Genomic DNA, 26,704 nt, shown 5'->3' with positions numbered 1-26,704 from the left:
GACCCGGGTTCAATTCTGGCCTCGGGTCGCTGCCTGCGTGGAGTTTGCACATTCTCCCTGTGTCTGCGTGGGTTTCCTCCGGATGCTCCGGTTTCCTCCCACAGTCCAAAGATGTGCAGGTTAGGTTGATTGGCCATGCTAAATTAGTGTCAGGGGGATTAGCAGGGTAAATGCGTGGGGTTGCGGGGATGGGACTTGGGTGGGGTTGTTGTTGGTGCGCGCTCCTTCTCCACTGTAGAGGTTCTATGACATCTCTGTTCAACATTTCATCCAATACATGACACCTCCAACACTGCTGCACTCCCTCAACTCCACACTGGGGTGTGCCTAGAATTTCTGCTCAAGAAAAAGAATCAAGGGTTATGGGGATAAGGTAGGAAAGTGGAATTGAGGGTTGCCATATCAGATCAGTCATGATCTCACTAATTGGCGGAGCAGACTCGATGGGCTGAATGGTCTACTTCTGCTCCCACATCTTATAAAGTGGGACTTGAGTGAGTTTCTGACTCAGTCTACCACTGAGTCATCGTCTGCACTGAGAGCCCAAAATTAGCTTCAAACTGCACTCATTTCAATAAAAATAATGGCATTGTGCAAGATAGTTCAATTCATTTTCAGTGTCAGGACCACTCTGCTGCACTATTTCTTCTTAAGAAGAGCAACCAGCCCACTGGGTAGGTGGTGGAAAACCAGATTTGTTCAAAAGTTATCTGAAATCCCAGTTCAGGAAGCAACACAAGAATGGACAGCAGCCCATTCAACTGAATGGAGTTTGACCTCGAGGCATTTGGGTATCTTCCAAGCTGAGCAGTATTTTGACTCAGTGCCAGAGTTCAGGGGATGGTAGCATAGAGGTAATGTTAATGGGCTAGGAATCTCAATGATTACTTGTCCTCACCAATGTACCTGTCACAGGTACATCTATCCATGACAGTATTGGTCGGAGTGACCACCGCACAGTCCTTGTGGAGACAACGCCCCGTCTTCATATTGAGGATACCCTCCATTGTGTTGTGTGGCACTACCACCATGCTAAACGGATATATACAGAACAGATCTAACAGCTCAAAACTAGACATCTATTATTTATTTATTAATGTCACAAGTAGGCTTACATTAACACTGCAATAAAGTTACTGTGAAAATCCCCTAGTCACCACACTCCGGTACCTGTAGGGTACACTGAGGGAGAATTTAGCATGGCCAATGCACCTAACCAGCATCGTCTTTCAGACAATGAGGCAGAATTATATTCAAACATAATCTGTCACCTCATTCTACCAACCCTGGTTCATTGAGGACTCAGAAGCAGCACCAGACATACCTACAAATGAGATACCAATCTGGTGAAGCTACAAAATGTGACCACATGCACGCTGGATAGCAGAAGCAGCGTGCTATAGCCAGGAATCCCATAGCCAATAGATCAGAGTGAAGTTTTGCCACAGCTACTCATGAACACTGGTGGACAATTAAACAACTAACCAGAGAGGAGGCTCCAAAACCAGCCTCATCATCAGTGAAGGGGGAGCCCAGCACATCAATGCAAAAGACAAGGCTGAAATCTTCAGCCAGGAGTGCCGAGTGGATGATCCAACTCGACCTCCTCCGGAAGATCCCAACATCACAGATGTCAGTCTTCAGCCAATTTGATTCGCTCTGTGTGCTATCAAGAAATGGCTGAAGGCACCAGATCCTGCAAAGCCCATGGCCCTAGGATGTCAGGGCCCATCACCAGCCAAGTCAGTGGGAATCAAAGGGAAAATCTCCACTACTTAAAGTCATATGTGGCACCAAGAAAGATGGTTGTGATTGTTGGAGATCAATCATCTCAGCCCAGGATCTTGCTGCAGGAGTTCCTCAGGATAGTGTCTGAGACCCAGCCATCTTCAGCTGCTTCATCAATCACCTCCTCCCCATCAAAAGGAGAAGTGGGGCTGTTCACTGATACGCAATGTTCAGCAACATTTCATAGAATAGAATCCCCGCAGTGCAGAAGGAGGCCATTTGGCCCATCAAGTTTGCACTGACCACAATCCCACCCAGGCCCTATTCCTGTAACGTCATGTATTTACCCTGCTAATGCCCCTGACACTAAGGGTCAATTTAGCACGGCCAATCAACCTAACCCGCACATCTTTGGACTGTGGGAGGAAACTGGAGCAACCGGAGGAAACCCACGCAGACACGGGGAGAACGTGCAAACTCCACATAGACAGTGACCCAATGCCGGAATTGAACCCGGGTCCCTGGCGCTGAGAGGCAGCAGTGCTAACCACTGTGCCACCGTGCCACCCATTTCCTCCTCAGATACTGAGCAGTCTGTGCCAGCATGCAGCAAGATCGGGACAACATTCAAACTTGGGCTGATAACTGACAAGAAACATTCATGCCACATAACTGCCAGTCAAAAGCCCTCTTGAATAAGAGAGAAACTAACTATCTCCCTTTGACATTCACTGGCATTACCATCGCTATGTCCCTCACAATCAAAATCCTGGCGTTTACCATTCTTTAATGTTGCAATCCTGACACAATGAATGTGCATGTTCTAGCTGTAAGTGAGAGTAGCTGTTACTAATTGGGCAAAGGTTCGGGCATTATCCTTAAGTATATATAAGAACTGGTTTCTGCCTATGATTAGGGAGGTGGGAGGAAGAATTTTCCCTGTGTTCTCTGGGTTTTGTGAATGAACCTTTTTGTCAGTGAGTGAGCACCTTAATTCTGTGGCTGCAAGAGCTGGTCAGAGGCTGGGAATCCTGTGATGAGTAACTCACCTCTTGATTCCCCAAATCCTGTCCACCATCTACAAGGCACAAGTCAGGAGTGTAATGAAATACTCTCCTCTTGCCTGGATGAATGCAGCTCCAAAAACACTCAAGAAACTCAATCCCATCCAAGCTGCTTAACTGGTAGGGCATCTTCAGTCTTAAACGTTCAATCCCTCCACCACTGAAACACATTGGCAGCAATGAGCGCCATCTACAAGATGCATTGCAGAAGCTCACCAAGGTTCCATTGAAAGTACCTGTGAAACCCCCGGTCTCCACTACTGCAAAGGATAATGGCAGCAGATGCATTCCAACACCACCACCTGCAAGATCCCCTTCAAGCCACACACCATCCTGACTTGGAACTATATTGCTGTCCTTTCACTATCACTGATTCAAATCCTGGAACTCCCTTCCTAACAGCACTGCTGGTGTGTACCTACACTACATCAGCTGCAGCAGTTCAGGAAAGTGGCTCACCACCACCTTCTAACGGGCAATTAGGGATGGGCAATAAATGCTGAACTAGCCAGTGATGCCCACGTCACAAGAATGAGTAAAAATGTGAACAATTGCAGCTGAAGATTTTCCTTGCTGTATTAGAGCCAGCACTTGCGTTCCTCCTAGCCCACAAGCAGTGCTATAAAAAGCACTCTGTTGTTTGAGGTGGCAGCTCCTGCCTTCGTTTTGCTGGCCAGGATTTTTGAGGTGCTACTTTTAAATACATTCCAAAATGCAAGGCAGAGAGCCTCATTTAAACACTGTAATTACAGACGCACCTCTTCCGAGGTGGCTCTGTCTCTGCCCAGACCTGGTGCGGTTAAAACGTAGCCAGGCCTGTTCCTGGTGGGTTAGAATTGGGTTTTGAAAACTTTCAATTGAATTCACCCTTCATTCTGCTGTCATGGGTGTAGGCGGGGGAGGAAGGAGATTAGATTCCCCCACCCAACACCCCCTAAGAAATAGAGGGAGCAGGATTCACAAAGATAGATAAGGTGTGCCAACCAGTGGGGGCAATGGTATTGTGGAAGTGAGCGTAAGAGCCCAATTTGAGGTGGTGCAACTACCTGACATGGAGTCGTGCTGAGGTACTGGTTAAAACCTTGGTGTGATCCGCTCCTGAAGTAATGTGGAACCCAAGTGTTGTGGTCGCATGAGCCGCAGGACAATTTTAGTTGCCGGAAGCCAAACTAGATGCCAAACAAACACCAGTCGCTTGGAATCAGGAAGGGTAAACCAAGGATGAAACACTATGGATGCCCGGAAATCGGAAATTAAAAACAGAAAATGCTGGAAATACACAGCTGGCCAGACAGCATTTGGGGAGAGGGTAAAGAGTTTAGATTGATGACCTAACCTCAGAACATAAACCTGAAACATAGGCCAGGATTTATGGGCAGAACCAGGAATTCCCACCCAAAATCAATAGATGTTTGGTTGCCTCTTTGAATTTTCTATCCTTACTCTGATGGGTCCACCTGCCTGACCCACACAATCTGTAACTCCGTTCGCAGAGCTGCTGAGTATTTTCAGAATTTTCTGTTTGTATTTGAAAAGCAAATCAAGGCATGAATCTTCTTTGGAACTGAAGAAGTCACATTGGACTCGAAACGTTAACTCTGTTTCTCTTTGCACAGACGATGCCAGACCTGATGAGTTATTCCAGCATTTTCTGTTTTTATTTAAGAAAATAGAAAGGTTAAGATCACAGCTACACTGATCTGAGCTGAATGATAACAGGGGCTTTGTCACAAATTCATGTCTCCAATGTGCAGCATTCATAGATCATAGATCATAAAATCCTACAGTGCAGAAAGAGGCCATTCAGCCCATCAAGTCTGCACCAACCACAATCCCACCCAGGCCCTATCCCCATAACCTCATGCATTTATCCTGGCTAGTCTCCCTGACACTAAGGGACAATTTAGCATGGCCAATCCACCTAGCCCGCACATGCTTGAATCTATCATCAAGGAAGAAATGGCGAGACATCTGGATATAAATTGCCCCATTGGTAAGACGCAGCATGGGTTCATGAAGGGAAGGTCACGTTTGACTAATTTGGTGGAATTCTTTGAGAACATTACATGTGCAGTGGATAACGGGGAACCTGTGGATGTGGTGTATCTGGATTTCCAGAAGGCATTTGACAAGGTGCCGCACCAAAGACTGCTACATAAGATAAAGGTGCACGGTGTTACGGGTAATGTATTAGCATGGATAGAGGATTGGTTAACTAACAGAAAGCAAAGACTGGGGGTAAATGGGTGTTTTTCTGGTTGGCGATCAGTAACTAGTGGTTTGCCTCAGGGATCAGTGTTGGGATAGCAATTGTTTATGATTTACATAGATGATTTGGAATTGGGGACCAAGTGTAGTGTGTCAAAATTCGCAGATGGCACTAAGATGGGTGGCACAGCAAGTGTGCAGAGGGCGCTGAAAGTCTGCAAAGGGGTATAGATAGTCTAAGTGAGTGGGCAAGGGTCTGGCAGATGGAGTGCAATGTTGGTAAATGTGAGGTCATCCATTTTGGTCGGAATAACAGCAAAATGGACTATATTTAAATGGTAAAATATTGCAGCATGCTGCTGTGCAGAGGGACCTGGGTGTCCTTGTGCAGGAATCTCAAGGAGTTGGTTTGCAGGTGCAGCAGGTAATTAAGAAGGCAAATGGAATTTTGTCCTTCATTGCTGGATGGATGGAGTTTAAAAACAGCGAGGTTATGTTGCAGCTATATAATGTGCTGGCGTGGCCACACCTGGAGTACTGTGTACAGTTTTGGTCTCCTTACTTGAGAAAGAATATACTGGCATTGGAGGGGGTGCAGAGGAGATTCACTAGGTTGATTCCGGAGTTGAGAGGGTTGGCTTATGAGGAGAGACGGAGTAGACTGGGGCTATACTCATTGGAATTCAGAAGAATGAGGGGAGATCTCATAGAAACATATAAGATTATGAAGGGAATAGATAAGATAGAAGCAGGGAAGTTATTTCCACTGGCAGGTGAAACTAGAACTACGGGGCATAGCCTCAAAATAAGGAGAAACAAATTTAGGACTGAGTTGAGGAGGAACTTCTTCACACAAAGGGTTGTGAATCTGTGGAATTCCCTGCCCAGTGAAGCAGTTGAGGCTACCTCATTGAATGTTTTTAAGGCAAGGATAGATAAATTTTTGAACAGTAAAGAAATTAATGGTTATGATGAGCGGGCGGGTAAGTGGAGCTGAGCCCACGAAAAGATCAGCCATGATCTTATTGAATGGCGGAGCAGGCTCGAGGGGCCAGATGGCCTACTCCTGCTCCTAGTTCTTATGTCCTTATTTTTGGACTGTGGGAGGAAACCAGGGCACCCAGAGGAAACCCACGCAGACACGGGAAGAATGTGCAAACTCCACACAGACTGTGACCCAAGCCGGGAATCGAACCCGGGTCCCTGGCACTGTGAGACAGCAGTGCTAATCACTGTGCAACCACACCGCCCCAAAGAGAATAAACAGATTCACTCACACTCGCTGCGAGCCCATTGTGCCCATTGTGAGCACCTATCTTGAATTTGGGCATTGGCTTCAATAGAACTGCACTTTATGAGGACAGAGCACTCACATTCACAGTAAACTGCTCTGACAGAGATGATCTGCACTAAAAGCATGATGTTGTAAATTATCCCTAATCAGATGTCAATCTCTGCTTGTTGGTTTCACACCAAAAGTTATCAGGATTCCAGAGTTATTTAAGATCACGGAGACATGTAACTTGATGCTTGACTTTATGAAGTATTGAAAGTTTGCCTTAATTAGGTTCAGGATATTACCAGATAATTTTTTTTAAAGTCCTAAATGGGAAGTGATTAGGAATGTTAGCCTTTGGAGAAGGTGACATAAAATCATAGTTTAGAATCCCGACAGTGCAGAAGGAGGCCATTTAGCCCATCGGGTCTGCACCAACCATAACCCCACCCAGGCCCTATCCCCGTAACACCACCTATTTACCCTGTTAATCCCTCTGATACTAAGGTGCAATTTAGCATGGCCAATCAACCTAACCTACACATCTTTGGACTGTGGGAGGAAACCGGAGCACCCAGAGAAAACCGACACAGACACGGGGAGAACCACACAGACAGTGACCCAAGCCGGGAATCGAACCCGTGTCCCTGGCGCTGTGAGGCAGCAGTGCTAACCACTGTGCCACCAGGCTGCCCTATAACCAAGGATAATCTCGAAACCATAGAAAACAGGCCAGTAAAGTGTATAGGCTGAAAGAAAAGAAAATTGAAGTTCCAATTCTTGCTGTTAGAAACAAAGTTAAATTGAAGAAAATGAGAAAACTGGAAGAAGGACTAGATTAAGGGGACAATGGGTCACTTAGAAAAGTGCAATTTCAATGGCACTTGTTCTATTTTGTTGCTATTATGCGAAGAAAATTGCTCTGGAAATTAGAGTATCTCATCCAAATCCTTATACATTCTGGAGTTGTCAACAGTTACGGTACTAAATGGATGCTTGCTTATATATCAATTACTTTATAGTAATTTAGTATTTTATAAAGTGACTGTGGATGTACTTTAAAATATTTTTCTTCTAAATCTCTGGTCAGGGATCAAATAGGGCAAAGACGAAAATAAAAATCTTCCCGTCTCTTCTGTAAGCAAATAGCAGAGGCCATACATTAAACATGGGGCACGGGCCCAATTAAACATCGGGCGGCATGTGGCACAGTGGTTAGCACTGCTGCCTCACAGCACCAGTGGCCCAGGTTCGATTCTTGGCTGGGGACACTGTCGGTGTGGAGTTTGCACACTCTCCCCGTATCTGCGTGGGTTTCCACCGGGTGCTACAGTTTCCTTCCACAGTCCAAAAGACGTGCAGATTAGGCAGATTGGCCATGCTAAATTCTCCCTCAGTGTACCCAAACAGGCGCGGGAGTGCAGTGACCAGGGGATTTTCACTGTGTTGATTTAAGTGTACTTGTGACACTAATAAATAAACATGTATTTATCGGGCACGATGTAAATGGCTTATAATTCAGCACTTGTTTGAAATAAACATCATAATTGATTGGTTTAAACATCATGATCATTGGTTAGAATGCTGGTTGTTAAGAATGGCAGATAATCCTAAACTGTTTCGTGTTTGATGATGTGGATGGATTCTGTTACAAACACTGGTACGTTTAGTCACGGGATTCCCAGTAGCGATGCATGATATTACAGCACCAATATAGACCGCAAATGTTCATGGCTTTAAGCAGCGATTGACCAAAATAAAAGTAATGAGTTGAACTTTGAGAACAAGATATATAATACTCAAAACGAGCTGAACATACTCTTGAAGCATGTGACAACTGATAGAATTCGAAGAAGATGAAGTTACCAACCTCAGCTTGCTTTCGCCATATATCAATGTTCTTGCGTTGAGCTTTTGAGAAATGGTCCCAAACCTTTTGCTTCGAGGCAGCCTTGAAAACTGCAACAATCTGCTCAACTTTGGTGAACAAGGAAGTCAAACAAAACAACCAGTTTATGTTTTGATCAGGAATGAAGGTAACAAAGCAGAGACACACAGGGGCTAGCATTGTGCTGCTTTTACACATTATTAAAGGCACCATGTCACCCTTGGGGCAAAAAGAAAATGCCAATTCTAGCAACAGAACAGCATCTCGGGTACCAAGTGTTGCCAATCCTCCAGAATTGGCCTGGAGTCTCCAGGAATTGAAGATTATTCTCCAGGAGACTGCTGTGTGCAACCCTGTAAAAGAACAATCATTGGGGCATGAAACGAGATTATTTTATATTTGGCCATCAGTCAAGCATAATCTAATTGGGCCTTTTTGTTTTCCAATTGGCGTAGGAAGGCCGTACGTCACAAGATGGATGTGCTGTCCGATGAATGGCTGGAGAGTTGAGGCAATATATTTAATCACAGTTAGCAACCCTATTGGTACCAGTCATTATCAATGACATGGTGCCTCTAATCCTGCCAACTAATGTCTCTGTTGTACTTACAGAATGCCAACTGCAGATGGACTCTCCTCAAGCCTCAATGTCTCCACCATATTTCCAGTGTAATATCATTCACCCCTTTGTGTACTTAGACTGACTTGTGAGGGGGGGAAAAAAAATCTATGGATGGAGCCTGATATTTTAGCATCAAAATCAAGTTATCATCCTTTCCATCTGTTTATGTCCCCAGTGGTTTAGTTTACAAAATGTATTCTTTGACAAAGGGGAGATGGGAGAGGTATGAAGACCAATCCCGAAGAACAGAAAAAAAGGGGAGGGGGACAATGACCGTCTACTGAATATACTGCAGCCCTTGTAAAACTTCACAAATTCTACCGTCTCCTCCCATCCCTGTCCTGTCCCCCCCAAAACTCATAGCTGCAGGAGAAAAATCTGGTCAGACATTCACTCTTCCATAGATACCGAGTTCTAGGTGGCAATCTGGGAGCCAAGAACAAATGTGATTGGCCTCACAATCCCAGTCTTTGTTGTTTTCTCCATGTACAGAGACGAGTGCATCCCTCCCCAGGATAGAGCTGGTATAATTCTTACTGTTAGCCACAAGAAGGGGTGTTTCCCTCATTTTGTAAACTTACAACCCCTCTATCCCGACACCCAATGCTGGGGTGAAAGACTTAACACAGCACATACTAAATAATATGTGGGACATATGAAATCGGGCCTACGAGATGCACATGCCTTCATGTCCCAGAGAAGACAGAAGTGAGCAGTAAATGGCGATCAAAGCCCTGCCCGCCAAACCTGGTCAAGACTGTTGAATTAATTCACCATGACCAGTCAGTCTGGGTAGCCCACCTATTCGCCCAGCCCTTGCCCTTCCCCCTACCCCAGACCAGCCCCTGAGCCCAGGTATTCGTGGGCTAAGGCCTCACAACATGCAATATCCCTTACGTACATGCTAGTCACAACCCATGCATAGCCCCATGCGAGCAAAACACAGACAGCTGACAGTTTGCCCAATGTATTCTTCCGCAAGCACAATGTAAACTGCAGACAAAACTCTCACGACATGAAGAGGCATGTAACATTCTGAAAGTAAGTTAGTCTTCTTTTTACTGAATCATTAAATTAGTCTTCAAACTAATTTTTAAAAAATCTGTCCAGAGTTGCATAGGATTGTAACAGCACAGAGACGGGCCTGGAACATCCATGCTGGTGTTTAGGTTGCAGATGAGTTTCCTCCCCACCCGTCTATATCTCACTCTAGAAACATATCCCTCTATTCCCCTTCTCCCTCACGTGGTTATCTAATGTTCCCTCAAAAACATCTACAGTATTCATCTCAATCACTCCACATAGTAACGAGTTCCACATTCTCGCCACTCTTGGGGTAAGAAACTTTCTCCTTGAATCCCTACTGGATTTATTCATGACTTGCTTCTATCGTTAGGATCCCCAGTTTTCATCTCCGCTATCATCTTGCAAATTATCTGTAACTAGAAAGACATACTCATCAGGATCATTTTCTCCACTACTTGAGAGTCGAGCTATTAATGAGATGCAGTTTCTTTTGTTTACACCACTTGCATTCATTCGGAGCTCCTAATGAATGCAATTTGATTAGTTATAATAAAAACGAGAAAGAATTCCGCCCAGAGAGGCAATCAGGACTCCCATCAGATACATCAAATAATTTTTTATCATTAAAGATCCAAAATGATTTAATGAATCAAATTGGGATTGGCGAAGTAACTCTGGTCATTAATTTTCAATTCCTTTCAAGAGTTTTTCAATCAAATTCAACTGAAGTCATTTGCTTGTTATGTATCATTTTAATTCTTTGTATTTTGAGTTGCAGTTATTGTCCATTAGTTATTGGCCCTGATGAGGAAAGGCACAATTTAGACTTCACCAAAAGTATATGGAGTCAACTCTTTAGACCAACTGCTCTTTTGAGTATATTTATCCAGTCGCTGTGATCGTCTGCAAAGGCCTATTGAAGGAAAAAACGTTTTCTTAATGTGAAATTATTGGTTAACGGGGTGGGATTTTCTTCCCCCATCCCCCTCCTGTGGCCTTTCTCTGGCAGCGGAATCAGCCTGCCATTGGCAGGTGGAGGGATCTTCCAGTCCCGCCGATGTCTATGGGGTTTTGTGGGGTTTGCACCCGAGGGAACCCGTCACGGGGGAGGAGGTTGCCATTTGTTGGGACTGGAAGATCTTGCCAGCGGGAAGGGATGGAAGATCCCGCTGTTGTTGTCTGGGTATTGGGGGATGGGGGATGGGGTGATGGGGATGCATGTCCGGACTTCAGATGAGCAATGTGGTTTGAGGTATCCTGCCTGAATTTCCTATCGGTCTTAATGTTAGCACACCAGCCGGCTTTTGTCTGTTCTAGTTATGCAGGTTTTGTTCATTACCCTGTCAGGAAAGTTACCATCTAGCAATTACACACCATCTAACTAAACATGTTATCACATAAAATGCTGCTGAACCCATTCGTTCTAACGCCAGGGTCTGCAGTTGGGGATCAGTGGGGAAGCTGTAGCTGTGTGAATTGTTTATTCCTACAAAATCCCTTCCAACTCAGGAGATGAAGCGAAAGATTTCCTACCTGAAAATCTAGTCCTGTCAGAGGGGCCCATGTTCTAGAACTTGCAGCATGAGTACTTACCCTGAGACATTAACAGAATCGAGAAGGCCAAGACGCAAATCTCACTTACATCCAGTCAGGATCCGTGCTAAAGCATTTTTGAAGCGTTCCTTGGCGTCCTCCATCTCTTGCTCGTGCGCTGCCTTTTCACTCATCAGTCTCCGGCTGTGGCTGTTGGCCGACTGGATCATGGAATAGAAATTGTTGGCCGAGCGCCGGGTCACCTCTCCGCGCTCAAACCAAGCCAGCAGCACCGAGATGGCTTCTGAAAACTTGCTCTCATCTGCAAGGGAACAAAAACACTTGAGCTAGCTACCAACAAGAACCTGCTCAATCCGACCAACTTCAGCTCGGCTGAAAATAAAGAGTCATGATGTGGAGATGCCGGCGTTGGACTGGGGTAAACACAGTAAGAAGTCTCCCAACACCAGGTTAAAGTCCAACAGGTTTATTTGGTAGCACAAGCCACTAGCTTTCGGAGCGCTGCTCCTTCGTCAGGTGAGTGGGAGTTCTGTTCACAAACAGGGCATATAAAGACACAAACTCAATTTACAAAATAATGGTTGGAATGCGAGTCTTTACAGGTAATCAAGTCTTAAAGGTACAGACAATGTGAGTGGAGAGAGGGTTAAGCACAGGTTAAAGAGATGTGTATTGTCTCCAGCCAGGACAGTTAGTGAGATTTTGCAAGCCCAGGCAAGTCGTGGGGGTCACAGATAGTGTGACATGAACCCAAGATCCCGGTTGAGGCCATCCTCATGTGTGCGGAACTTGGCTATCAGTTTCTGCTCAGCGACTCTACATTGTCCATTCACATTGTCTGTACCTTTAAGACTTGATTACCTGTCAAGACTCACATTCCAACCATTATTTTGTAAATTGAGTTTGTGTCTTTATATGCCCTGTTTGTGAACTGAAATCCCACTCACCTGACGAAGGAGCAGCGCTCTGAAAGCTTGTGGCTTTTGCTACCAGATAAACCTGTTGGACTTTAACCTGGTGTTGTGAGACTTCTTACTGTGAAAATAAGGAGGTCATAGAGTCACAGATTCGTAGAGCTTTGCAACATAGAAAGAGACCCTTTGGCCCATCGTGTCTGCGCCAGCCATCAAACATTCAATCCCTCCACCACCATCGCACACTGGCAGCTGTGTGTATCATCTACAAGATGTACTGCAGCAACTCACCAAGGTTCCTTAGGCAGCACCTTTCAAACCCACGACACTACCATCTAGAAGGACAAAAGCAGCAGATACCTGGGAACACCACTACCTGTAGGTTCCCCTCCAAGCCACTCACCATTGTGACTTGGGAATATATCGCTGTTCCTTCACTGTCCCTGGGTCAAAATCCTGGAACACCCTCTCTAACAGCAGTGTGGGTGTACCTACACCTCAGGGACTGAGCAGTTCCAGAAGGCAGCTCACCACCACCTCTGTCGGGCAACTAGGGACGGACAATAAATGTTAGTCTAGCCAAATCTTATAAATGGATAAAGAAACAGCGATCTAATTCTAATCCCATTTTCCAACACTTGGTCCAGAGTGGAAACTTTAGGGAATTCACCATGAAGGACTCACTCCTCACGAGGGCAGTGGAACGGGGGACAATTAGTGATGGTGACAGGAAATGGGATGGACACTTGAGGGAAGAAAATTTGTCGGGCTCGAGCAATAGACTGGGGGGAATGGGGCTAACTTGGTTACTCTACAGAGCAGACGTGGAGTCAACAGGCTGAATGGTCTCCTCTTGTGCCATAATTACTCGCCTCTGAAAGAAGGAGCATGCTGATTTATTTTAAAAATACAATGTCCCATTGTTTACAGAGTGTGAATTGTGTGAAATAATCTTCGCTTTGAACACCAGCGAATCCTCCAGCAATCTACCATGGGCCTTGTTCTGATTCCCATATATCACTTGGACCAATCGTCAATGGAATTCACTCCATTTGAGCTGGTTAATGGAACATCAGCACACACATTTGCAAATTCAAACAGACTGGAAAAGCATGGAACAAGTAAATGCCACCCAGTCAGCAAATTCACTCTTGTGAACTCTGGCCCACACACTTTATCCTCTTTATAATAAAGAAAAGGGTTTTCATGGTCCCCCTATGTCCCTGAAAGGAACAGGACTCCAGGTTGACTGTCCAACCTTATAAACAGTATGATTCATCCTCAGCAGTTATTTCCCTTGGCAATGCTTCCCCGAGGTCCCCTTGGTTCAGTAGCCCAGCTTGTTCCAGGGAACATTCAATTATCTCTCGCTGTGTTCATCTTCATAACTGTTAATTTGGTTTATGAACAGATTTTCACCCAGATGTTCAATGAAACAGCAATAATCACTTTTTGCAGGGAGTTCATTCCACAGTCCCACAGCCTGCAGGAGCTAATCTCAAGAGTTAGAACATGGAACAGAAAGAGACCTATCAGCCCATCATGTCTGTGTCAGCCAAACAACCAACCACTTGGCCTAATTCCACTTTCCAGCGTTTGGTCCGTAATCCTGCAGGTTACGGTGCTTGAGGTGGATATCCAGACACCTTTTAAATAACTTGAGGGTTTCTGCCTCCACTACCCTTTCAACCAGTGAGTTCCAGACCCCCACAACCCTCTGCGTGAAATTATTTTTCCTCATCCCCTCTCTAGTCTTTCTACCAATCACTTTAAATCCTTGCCCCCTATTCACTGACCTCTCGGCTAAAGTGAATAGGTCCTTCCCCTTCACTCTGTCCAGGCCCTTTGAGATATTTGTACATCTCGGCACGGTGGCACAGTGGTTAGCACTGCTGTTTCACAGCTCCAGGGACCTGGGTTCGATTCCTGGCTTGGGTCACTGTCTGTGTGGAGTTTGCACATTTTCCTCGTGTCTGCGTGGGTTTCCTCCGGGTGCTCCAGTTTCCTCCCACAGTCCAAAGATGTGCGGGTTAGGTTGATTGGCCATGCCAAAATTGCCCTTAGTGTCCTGGGATGCGTAGGTTAGAGGGATTAGCGGGTAAATATGTAGGGATATGGGGGTAGGGCCTGGGTGGGATTGTGGTCGGTGCTGACTCGATGGGCCAAATGGCCTCTTTCTGTGCTGTAGGTTTTCTAAGTTCTAAGATCTCCATCAAATCCCCCCTCAGCCTCCTCTGTTCCAAGGAGAAGAACTCCAGCCTATTCAATCGTCCCTCATCGCTGCAAATTTTCAGTCCTGGCAACATCCTGGTAAATCTCCTCTGTACCTTCTCTAATGCATCCTTTCTGCAATGAGATGCCCAGAACTACACACAGTACTCAAACTGTGGCCTAATTAATCTTTTATATGGTTGCAGCATAACCTCCTGTTCTTATATTCCGTGCCTCGGCTAATAAATGAAAGGATTTCACATGCCTTATTAACCACCTTATCGAGCTGTTTCTGACTTTAGTTTTAAACTCATCTTCACTCACAGTTTAACTGTGGCATAGCTTAATCTCTGGAGAATCTCCCTGACATCAACCTGGTCATCTTGAAGTCACGGGGAAATCTCATGGAAGAGGCTACTGCGTGTTTATTGCATTACTTTATGAATAATGTGGACAGCCATGGTCCTTCACTCATCAATGTCTAACTCCCAACATGAGCACATTCTGTAGTGTATTGAAAATTGAATTGTGCATTTTTTCCATTTGAGGCTGCCATACACACAAGTACCAACAGAGGGAGTCTACTAGGAAGAGAGAATAATAGAAGATAAAGGATCTGTGTTTTATACTGAATGCAGTTCTAATTCTAAATATCCCTGGCTGAATATATAACTGATTCTGTCCCGAGAACTTTACCTCTAACTTTATGACTTTTTACTTCCCACCCTAGAAATACCATGTTTTTTAACATCTTCTCAGCAATTAGAAAGATTTTTGGCAATGACTCCATTTCCACCCCTTTCTGACACCAGTGATAAATGATTATGGAAGAAGGGTACTTTCCTTGCTCTTGCCAACATCTATCATAATGTGGTTGTTGGAGACAAGATCCTCCCCAAAACTCTGACCAGTCTCGCCTTATTGTAATGCCAGAGCAATCATGCCATACTTGCCATTCAAGGCCATTAGATGCCAGAACCAAATGCCAAACTGATCAGGTCTTTAGAGTTTGTCAATATGTTACAGCAGGCAATAGCAAGTTGAAAGGGGTCTGTAAGATGACACATTCATGGAACCCCTCTCCCACCACCATCACCCTAATGAAGCTGATCTCAAATTTCTATTGGCTCTGAAGGGGGAGACGGTGGTGTTTTTGAATTCATCCGTAGGACGTGGGCATCACTCACTGGGACAGCATTTGCTGCCCATCGCAAATTGCCGTTCAACTGAGTGACTTACTGAGCCGTTGCTGTGGATCTGGAGTCACTTGTAGGCCAGACCAGGTAAGGATGGCAGAATTCCTTCCCTCAGGAATATGAAGTGAGTTTTTATAACAATCGACAATGGTTTCATGGTCATTATTAGACTTTTAATTCCAGATTTTTACTAAATGCAAATTTCACCATCTGCCATGGTGGGATTTGAATCCAGGTCCCCCAAAGTATTAACCTGAGTCTCTGGTCTAATGACAATAGCACCGCACCACTGCCTCCATTTAAACAGTGGTAGTGGTAATGTCACTGGACTAGTAATCCAGAGGCCCAGGCTAATGCTGTGGGGAGTCAGGTTCAAATCCCACCACAGCAGCTGGTGGAATTTAAATTCAATTAATAAACCTGGAATTTAAAGTCTAATGATAACCATGAAACCATTGTCGATGTTCGTAAGAAATACCCTTTAGGGAAGGAAATCTGCCATCCTTACCTGATCTGTTTGACTACTAACTAATCTCTAAAATGGCCTAGCAAGCCACACTTTTGGATTGCAATTAGGGATGGACAACTAATGCTGGCCTTGCCAGCGAAGCCCCCATCTCATTAAAAAAATAAAGAAAAAGTATTGATGCCATTGCTATTCAAGTGACGTCGGGGTTTCAGATGGGGTCAAGGCAAGGGCAAACAGACCAGTGAAAGTTTATCCTCTCCCCTTCCCTCCACTGCAATCCCTTAATGAGATTCTGGGTAAAAAAGCACTTTCTACTCAAAAGCCTATTTTAATTCAAAATTAGGTCAGTTGGATCTTAATCAATCTTACAAACTGTGCATGAGGCCTTTGCGAATGCTCTCTGTAGGTTTGACTGCTTGTACTGCTCTTGATATCAAATATAGTTGCCTCCTCAAACTGGTATTGCACAGTGTTCCTTTGCTGACTATTGAAATAAACTCTGTCATCAGCCCAGAATATTCTTCATGCTCAACATTAGGCTGTGACTTCACTGCTGAACTCTTTGAAAAGAAAATTTAAGATAATATTTGCCATCCTTCAGTTCTCTGGTACAGAGTCTGTATTCATGCAGTTTGTGAAATTAAACCTATCCTTTATCATTTCCTGAGGGCTTATGGTTAATATCCAATATACATGCCGGGGCAAATTTTGTAAGCATTCAGTTACTAAAACTAGTATGCTCCTGATCAAATGTGGGCTCCATGACAAAGCTATTTACTTCGGATCATAGAATCATAGAAACCCTACAGTGCAGAAAGAGGCCATTCGGCCCATCGAGTCTGCACCGACCACAATCCCACCCAGGCCCTACCCCCATATCCCTACATATTTACCCACTAATCCCTCTAACCTATGCATCCCGGGACACTAAGGGGCAATTTAGAATGGCCAATCAACCTAACCCGCACATCTTTGGACTGTGGGAGGAAACCGGAGCACCCGGAGGAAACCCACGCAGACACGAGGAGAATGTGCAAACTCCACACAGACAGTGACCCGAGCCGGGAATCGAACCCAGGCCCCTGGAGCTGTGAAGCAGCAGTGCTAACCACTGTGTTACGGTGCCGCCCCTGCTGACTGTTTCCAGCATTTTCTGTTAATCTAATGCAGTGACATAACCAGACTCCCACCGTGCTTCATCTTAACTTGCTGCTGAAACACTCATACATGCCTTTGTAACACAATGGCACAATGGCCGCACACCACCTAGCACTGCTGCCTCACAGCGCCAGGGATTCCTCCTTGGATGACTGTCTGTGTGGAGTTTGCAGGTTCTCCTCGTGTCTGCTCTGGTTTCTCCCACAGTCCAAGGACGTGTAGACTAGGTGGATTGATTGTGCTAAATTACCCTTTAGTGTCTAAAGATGTGTAAGTTCGATTGATTGGCCATAGTAAATTATCCCTTAGGGTCCAAAGATGTGTAGGTCAGGGGGATTGACCATGGTAAATGTGCGGGATTACGGGGATGATGGGGGGCCCATCTTCCACCTCAGATCAACATGAAGTTGTTCAAAACTCTGCTGCCCATGTCTTAACTCACACCAATCCTGTCCATCCCAAACCCTCGGGGTTGCTGCTCTACTTCAGCCCCTGGTCCAACAGCATCGCCATTTTAATATCCTTATACTTCTTTTCCAATCCTTCCCTGACCTCACCTTTCTCTACTTCTAGCCCCACAACCTTCCAAGATATCTGAGCCTCTCCAATTCTGATTTACTGTGCATTTCCAATCTTGATTGCTCTATCAGTGATTGCTGTCCCTTCGGCTGTCTAAGTCCAAAGCCCTGGAATTCCCTCACTAAACCTCTCTATCTCTCCTTAAAATTGACCTAACTGAGCAAACTTTTGGTGGTCTGTCCTAACATCTTCTTCTGTTAGATTAGTGTTAGATTTAAACAACCACTAAAGTGTGAGGAACGGAACCTGGTTAGGAGATAATTACTGACCCACCTCTTCAGGGAAAGTTTGTCGCAAAACCTAAACACGCTGAGGTAAATCCTGAAATAGGCACAGTAATGGCAGGCGAGGAGTGTTGAATTTTTAGTTTTAGCAATTTAACCCTCACCACAAATTTCCTGTCCATTGTGCGAGATGCGGCAGGGAGGGCATAAAGTCCTCCTGACCGTTAGCCGAGGCATTGAATAAAAGAGCAGGAGGTTAAGATGGAGTTGTATAAAATGCTTGTTAAGCCACAGCTAGAGTACTGTGTGCAGTTCTGGTCACCACACTAAGTTTTGAGTTTATTTATTAGTCACAAGTAAGGCTTACATTAACACTGCAATGAAGTTACTGTGAAATTCCCCTAGTCGCCACAGTCCAGCGCCTGTTCGAGTCAATGCACCTAACCAGCACGTCTTTCAGAATGTGGGAGGAAACCAGGGCACCCAGAGGAAACTCATGCAGACATGGGGAGAATGTGCAGACTCCACACAGATAGTGACCCAATCCAGGAATCGAACCCGGGTCGCTGGCGCTGTGAAGCAGCAGTGCTAACCACTGTGCTACCGTGCCACCCCACTACAGGAAGGAAATGATTGCACTGGAGGGGGTGCAGAGGAGATTCCCCCTGATGTTGCTTGGGCTGGAGTGTTTCAGCTATGAAGAGAGGCTGGTTAGATTGGGGTTGTTTTCCCTAAAGCAGAGAAAGCTGAGGGGGGACCTGATTGAAGTGTACAAAATCATGAGGGATGTAGATAGGGTAGATCGGAAGAAACTTTCTTCTTAGTAGAGGGGTCAATAACCAGGGGGCATAGATTTAAGGTCCGGGGCAGGAGAGTTAGAGGGGATTTGAGGAAAACCCTTTTCACCCAGAAGGTTGTGGGAATCTGGAACTCACTGCCTGAGAGAGTTGTGGAGATGGGAACCCTCACAACATTTAAGGAGCACTTAGATAATGCACAAGGCAATGGACCAAGTGCTGGAAAACGGGATTAGAATAGATAAGTGCTTGATGGCCAACACAGGCATAATGGGCCAAAGGGCCTCTTTCTGTGCTGTAAAACTCTGTGGGAGGAATTTTCCCGTCCCGCCTACCACGGGAATCGTAGCAGGCGGGGAGCGGATCATGCAAAGGTCTGTTGACCTCGGGCGGGATTTTCTGGCTTTGGGGCGAGCGCAGCTGGAAAATCCAGCCCTGTGACTCTATGGAAATACTGCAATGCATGCGAGCATTTGAATGCAACCAAGTTGAGTACTTTTCAGCTAACTGACTGAGCAGAAAGCCCACAGGATCGGGTGGAATGCTTGCTTCACACTTGGGTCACTGTCTGTGTGGAGTTTGCATGTTTTCCCTGTGTCTGTGTGAGTTTCCTCCGGGTGCTCCAGTTTCCTCCCACAGTCCAAAAGGCTGGTTAGGTGCCACCTAAATTGTCCCTCAGTGTACCAGAAGTGGCACCGGAGTGTGGCGACCAGGTGATTTTCACAGTAACTTCATTGAATTGTTAATGTAAGCCCCTACTTGTGACACTAATAAATAAACTTTAAAGTTTAACTTCAATCAATATTACCAAATAATTGGCCTTGTGAATTAGGAGCAGGAGTAGGCCACTCGGCCCCTTGAGCCTGTTCCGCCATTCAATGACATCATGGCTGATCTGATTGTGACTTCAACTCCACAATCCTGCCGACCCCCACTAACCTTTCACTCCCTTGTTAATCAGGAGTCTATCTAGCTCTCCTTAAAAATATTCAAAGATTCTGCTTCCGCTGCCTTTTGAGGAAGAGAGTTCCTGAGACTTTCAGCCCTCTGAGAGAAAATAATTCTCCTCAAAATTCTCCTCATCTCTGTCTTAAATGAACAAATCCTGATTTTGAAACAGTGGCCCTGAGTTCCAGATTCTCCTATAAGAGGAAACATCCTCTCCACATCCACCCCATCAATACCCCTCAGTATCTTAAAGGTTTCCATCAAGTCACCCTCTTACTCTTATACACTCCAATGGGTACAAACCTAATTTCTCCAAACTTGCCTCATAAAACAACCTGCTCATTCCAGGTATTAGTCCAGTAGACCTTCTCTGAATTGCTTCTAACGCATTTATATCTTTCTTTAGATAAGGAGACCAATACTGTACACAATTGTCCAGATGTGATCTCACCAATCTCTGTCCACTGAAGCATAACCTCCCAACTTTTGGAACCAATTCCCCTCACAATAAATGATAACATTCTATTAGCTTTCCTAACTACTTGCAGTATTAGTTTACTGGCCTTTTGGGATTCATGCACAAGGACACCCAGATCCCTCTGCACCTCTGAACTCTGCAATCTCTCACCATTTAGATAATGGGCTTCTATTTTATTCTTCCTGCCAAAATGGACCATTTCACATTTTCCCAGAACTGAGATTGAAAGCAGGTGAAGTATAAAACCAGCCTGGTACACAGTCCCTTCTGTCTTTCAATGAGAGGATTTATTTCAGATTCCCTCACAGGGCCTGTCTAAGATAAAAGGTACTTTGTCTCATCCAGATGTGTTCAATTATGATTTTTGTCATTTATTTGCCATGAGATTTTTCATCAGTGCGGTCTTAAAACAAATTGTTTTAATGATTAAAAAAGCCTGTTTGTATAATTCCTTTAGTTAGGTCAGCCAGATATTTAGTCACAGCACAAGCCCAAATGTGAGATCATACATTTGGACCTAAAAAAGGTACAACAGAGTCCTTCATTAATGGTGAAAGCTAGAAACATGTAATGAAAGATGCATAAAATAATCATAGCGGAGAACGGAATGCTGATCTCTATATCACAAGTCTAGAAAACAAGTAGAAGCCATGCCTTAGCTATACAGCATGAAGCAATGGTTCAAACACACCCTGGAATTACTGTGCACAGCTCTGCAGCCCATACCATAGCAAGAGCGTATTGGCCTTAGAGGGAGTGCAGCATAGAGTTACCAGAATGGTGATTGAATTCAAAGGTTTAATTTATAAGGAAAGGTTATACAAACAAGGATTGCATTCCCTGGAAGTTCAAAGGTTAAAGGTTGATTTAATTGAAATTCTAGATAAAAGGTTGTAAGGATAAGCCCAGCAATTACAGACCAGTCAGTTTAACTTTGGTAGTGGGCAAACAATCATTTGCGATAGAATTAGTAGTCAGATGGTAAAATGTGGGTTGATTAGGAAGAGTCAGTGTGGGTTTCTAAAGGGGAAATTGTGTTTAACTAACTTGCTGGAGTTTTTTGAAGAGGTAACAGAAAGGGTCGATGAGGATAATGCTGTTAGAGTGGTGTACATGGACTTTCAGAAGGCATTTGATATAGTGCCACACAACAGACTTATGAAAAAAGTTTATAGTTCATGGAATAAATGAGACAGGAGCAACATGGATAAAACAAATGGCTGAATAATAGGAAACAGGGAGTAATGGTCAATAGATACATTTTGGGCTAGAAAAAGATTTGTCGTGGAGTTTCCCAGGGGTCAGTGTAGGAACCCTTGCTTTTTCTGACATATGTATTAATGATCTAGATTTTGGTGTGCATGGGGACAATTTCAAAGTTTGTGGATGATACGAGACTTGGAAGCATTGTAAACTGTGAGGAGGAAAATGTAGAACTTCAAAAGGACATAGATCAGATGGTAGATGAAGTTCAATGCAGAGCAGTATGAAAGAAGAACGTGGACAGACTATAAGGGGTACAATTCTTAAAGGGGTGCAGGGGCAGAGGGGACTTGAGTATATATGTGCACAGGTCATTAAAGGTGGTAGGACAGATGAAGAGAGCGGTTAAAGCATATAGCATCATGGGCTTTATTAATAGGGGAACAGAGTACAAGAACAAGGAAGTTATGCTGAACTTATACAAGACACTAGTTAGACCTCAGCTGGAATATTGTGTACAGTTCTGTACACCTCACTATAAGAAGAATGTGAACGTATTGGAGAGAGTGCAGAAGGGGTTTACAAGAATGGTTCCAGGGATGAGAAACTTCAGTTATGGGGATAGGTTGGAGAGGTTGGGACTGTTCTCCTTGGAGAGAAGAAGGCGAAGAGGAGATTAGCTAGAGATGCTCAAAATCATGAGAAGGCTGGACAGAGTATAGATAGGGAGAAGCTGTTCCTGCTCGTAAAAGGATCAAGAACGAGAGGACACATTTAAAGTAATTTGCAAAAGAAGCAAATATGATGTGAGAAACAATCTTTTTCACACAGTGAGTGTTTTAGGTCTGGAATTCACTGCCTGGAAGTGTGATGGAGGCAGGCTCAACTGAGGCATTCAAGGGAACATTAGGTGATTATTTGAATAGAAACAATGTTCAGAGTTACGGGGCAAAGGCAGGAGACTGACACTAAGCTCTGATGCTCGACTGGAGAGCCGGTGCAGACATGATGGGCCATTGCGTATGATTCTGTGATATGAAGAGGAACAGACAGGATGGATTGAAATAAACTATTTTGTTGGTTGGGTAGTCTAAGAATAGGTGGCATTGTATAAAAATTGGAGTTAAACCTTTCTGGAGTAAAATTGGAAAACACTTCCACACACAAAGGGTGGTAGACATTTGGTACTCTTGATATGATCCCTTTTGTGGGAACCCTAAACCAAAATTACCAAATGATCCTTGCCCCCCCTGTGAAAGAAAGAATTACCAACAAGATTTCACATGTTACAGCTTTTACTTTAACACAAATTTGAATCAATGCAAAGCACACATGAATTAACAGGCAAATGATCGTCTGAAGAAAAATTAAATTCACTTCATATAGTCAATGCCACAAGGATACGCCATACAAAACTGCAAGCACCTGCATCTCTCCCCAATGACATGTGGGCATTAGATAGCTACATCGCTCCACAATATACTGTTGCTTATTCACGCAGGGTTGGTCATGAGTTCTATCCAACCAAAGTCTCCACTTTCAGACTTCATAGGTACATGTATCATCAGCAAGGCACACCTCCAAGAATCCTCTCTCCTTTGGGTTATAACAGTCCTGATGGTGTAGCTTTCTGGAGTTCCTTTTCAATCAACCAATCATCCTTTATGGCTTGCCAAAACTGGGAATACACCCAGCTCTTTAGCTACCTGAGCTATTCACAGTTATCCAGGTTTTATGCCACTTAGCCAGCTCACATGGTATCCCCAAGAGTTCCTGTCTCTATTTCTGTCACATTGAAAAAGCTGACCTTTTCAGTGGGATTTGCCGCTTCTCCTCACAAGAGTTATCTGTGTTCCTCTTTCTGCTCTCTCTTTGGGCAGGATTTTCCAGCCGCTCCTGCTGGCAGGATTGTCCGAGCCTACCAACAGTAAGTCTGGGTTCCCTGGCGGTGGAGGGTGCAAACCCATTGAGTGGTGGGAGGAGAAGATCCTGCCGCAGATCAATGGTGGACCACCTCCACTGCTGCAAAACATGCCATGGAGCGGGGATGGAACATCTCGCCCTTTGTGTCTGTATCTCAACCTTCAGCCCCCAGCGCCTCTGCTTATTGCTCTCCCACCTGTCCGCAGCTCTGCTCTGTCTTGTAACTCTCCTTTGCTTCTGGCCACGTGGATTCTTTCTCATCTTCCTTCCTATTGGTAGCTTCCAGGTCCAGGGTCGCCTTGTCACATGCCATTTCTTATTATCCAGGCAAAGTACAATCGAACGCTTTACAATTGATGCAAACTCTTCTCAAACTCTTTTCAAATGTCCTTAAAAACATTTACAGATTCCATGCACCTTTTAAAGAAATTTTCGTCACCATCACCCTGTTTATACAAATGTTAATTGATGCATGTACATGCTAATTGTTCATTTTAAATCTGAGATTGATAGATTTTTGCTACCCAGACGTATTTAGGGATATGGGACAAAGATGGAACAGGCTCGTGAAGCTAATTTATTCTTGGTTCTGTGTCACAGCAAGAGCCACAAAATCTACCCTGTTGCAATTTCCTGGCTAATTTGTGCAGTTCACAACTTGTAGAAATTACTCCTTCACAAACTCGGCAGGGTACCCTTTTAAATTTGCCACGTTGGAAAATATCAAAACCAGCAACATGTATATGCGAAACAAAATATTGTACAGGTTACTTTAAGAAGGTCATTGATGTTTCCACACAACATGATTGTATGCTTAATTCATGAAACTTGATGTAAATATATTAGAAATGAAAGGATGTGAAGCTTTGTTAACTATCACCGAAGGGATTATTCACTCATCCTGCAGTCTTCACTTCAGGATCTGACTGTGCAGGTGTAGATTGCTGAAGGTGCTCATTATTCATGGCCTAGATAGTGCCTCTTGTTCCAGCTCACTGATTCTTTGCTAGAACAAATCTAAAATTACATTCATGAAAAACATATCTGAAAAACAGAAACTCCTTACAGTGGAAGACTGTTGCTCGACATTACAGATCACAGAAAAACCGTTGAGGGCTCAACTCCTTTGGTGGAATTTTACACCAGCAAGATTTTCCAGTCCTGACAAAGTCAATGGACTCTTGAACAGCCCGCTCTGCTTGTAGCACTCCCTCTGACTACGCAAGCCAGGTTGCCTTACCACAACTAGACCACAACGCTTCTTGGGGACTGGAAGGCTTGGGGGAATTCTGTGCTCTACAGATTGTCCTCCTGGCTCCCTATCAATTTGGATGTCCACTCCAGTTCCCATCGCCTGTAATCCAGGCACCAATGTAGGCATCAAGCCAATCTCTTTAGCACCTTCTCCTACACGTTAGCCCAGGCTGCCAAGGACGCCTCCAGTGAAGGGGCAGAACAATTCCTCCACCCAGCGCACTCCCCTGCCATTGCCACTTGCTGGTTGGGATTGGGCTGACAGCTGCCACGGTAACCGCGGAGTCTTGTGCAAGTCAGAAAGAGAGCACGACCTTGCTGTTAAACCCGCTTTTCATTCTTGCTCGTAAATCCATTTTGGAACCATAAGAGTTCACATATCAATACAAAGCACCAACAAACTACCATCAGTTTCCACTCATATTGTTCCACTCTCTTTTACTCAGGTTTACCTTTTTTTGCTAAAATTAGTGAGGAGAAAATGCAGCCCAGGGTTATTGTAAGGTGCCTCGCCCTCGACATGTGAATGAGTGATACTAATCTTTAACTTTATCAGCTAATCAAATATATACTGAAATGCTTAAAAAGGACTTTTCCAAAGCAAGCAGACACTGACTTACGATGGCTGCCAGAAATCTTCTGACACCTGGTATTACAAATTGACCAACTTTCATGAAGTATCCAATGTGGAATACAATTAAGACATGTCCAGAAAACCTCATATAGAATTTTACACCTGCTGATGTCAAAAACTACTGCAAAAGTTTTATTGAAACTATACTGAGCCTCTCAAGTGCATTGCTGTAAAACTACCTCTCAACTGGAGATGGAAAATCTACCAGGACAATAATGATTTGGAAGGTGTTTTCCCTATCTCATCATCTTGGATAATGGAGTTTTCAGGAGTTAATGGCTAGGAAATTACTGAATCGAAGCACCAAAGCTAGGGCTTCCCAAACAGCGTTCCACGGAATTCCAGCAGCCACATGACAAAAAGGCGGTATTTTTTAAACCGCCCCCTGCAAACAAATTGTGTGCAAACTGAAATGCGTGCATAAGTCAGCTAAAAATGCAAAGATTTGGAAACCGCAATGACCACAAATAAAAAAAACAAAAAATCAGGCTGACCAATCAGAGTCCATCCTCTCTGAGCATTGACTTCTGATAGGCTGACTATAAGGTTTTATCTCACCAAGGTTCCTTCGACAGCACCTTCCAGACCTGCGACCTCTACCAGCTAGAAGGGAAAGGACAGCAGATGCCTAGGCACACACCATCCTGACTTGGAAATATATCACCGTTCCTTCACTGTCAGTGGGTCAAAATCCTGGACCTACATCACAGGCACTGCAGCGGTTCAAGAAGGCAGCTCGCCACCACCTTCTCTAGGGCACTTAGGGATGGGCAATAAATGCTGGTCTAGCCAGTGATGCCCAGACCCTGTGAAAAGAACAAAAAATAAACAGCGTAACACTCTTCTCCTTTGAGCAAGACATTGTGATCCTCTTGCCAAAAGTCTTCTCGGAAAACTACTCAGTGTTTCAATCAAGGCTCTGGAAGGTAGATTCATTGTTGCCCAATCAAAAATGTGGAGTGAATATGACTATCCTTGTGTCCAGGAATATTTGCCTTGCCAACTGAATGATGCCAAACAATGAAGTCATGGAAATAATTGAACTGAGGCGGCTTTTAGTAATTTATTATGTTGCCACATCAAATTGCATTTTAACTCCTTCCTTACTTATACCAGCACAAGACTCAACTGCTCTAAACCTGACACACCAACTCATTTCAACTAACAGACCTGCAACACATATGAGGTCAAAAGAGGACACATAATCATTTCCATCATCTCAGTCACTCCTCCAATGTCATTCCAATCCCACGCCATTCCATGCCTCCCCTCTGATGCCAGCTCCTCCCTCCCATTCCTCCTCTGCCATCCCCTCCCTATGCCATTCCCATGCTCATCCAGTCCCTATTT

General features: G+C 44.5%; 1 protein-coding gene across 1 annotated transcript in view; it reads right to left on the bottom strand.

The window, feature by feature from the left end:
- enox1 (ecto-NOX disulfide-thiol exchanger 1) overlaps nt 1–26,704 on the bottom strand; it is a 264,276-nt gene that overhangs the window by 163,756 nt on the left and 73,816 nt on the right. Inside the window, exons 6-7 of the mRNA XM_078231954.1 lie at nt 11,455–11,667; nt 8,147–8,253 (exon numbers count right to left, since the gene is read on the bottom strand). Coding sequence (XP_078088080.1) covers nt 8,147–8,253; nt 11,455–11,667 — 320 coding nt within the window. The remainder of the gene's footprint in view (nt 1–8,146; nt 8,254–11,454; nt 11,668–26,704) is intronic.

This window comes from Mustelus asterias, chromosome 17 (assembly GCF_964213995.1).
Source record: "Mustelus asterias chromosome 17, sMusAst1.hap1.1, whole genome shotgun sequence".
Classification (NCBI taxonomy): domain Eukaryota; kingdom Metazoa; phylum Chordata; class Chondrichthyes; order Carcharhiniformes; family Triakidae; genus Mustelus; species Mustelus asterias.
Note: the sequence above shows the minus strand (reverse complement) of the source record. Positions and strands in the feature narration are given on the sequence as shown.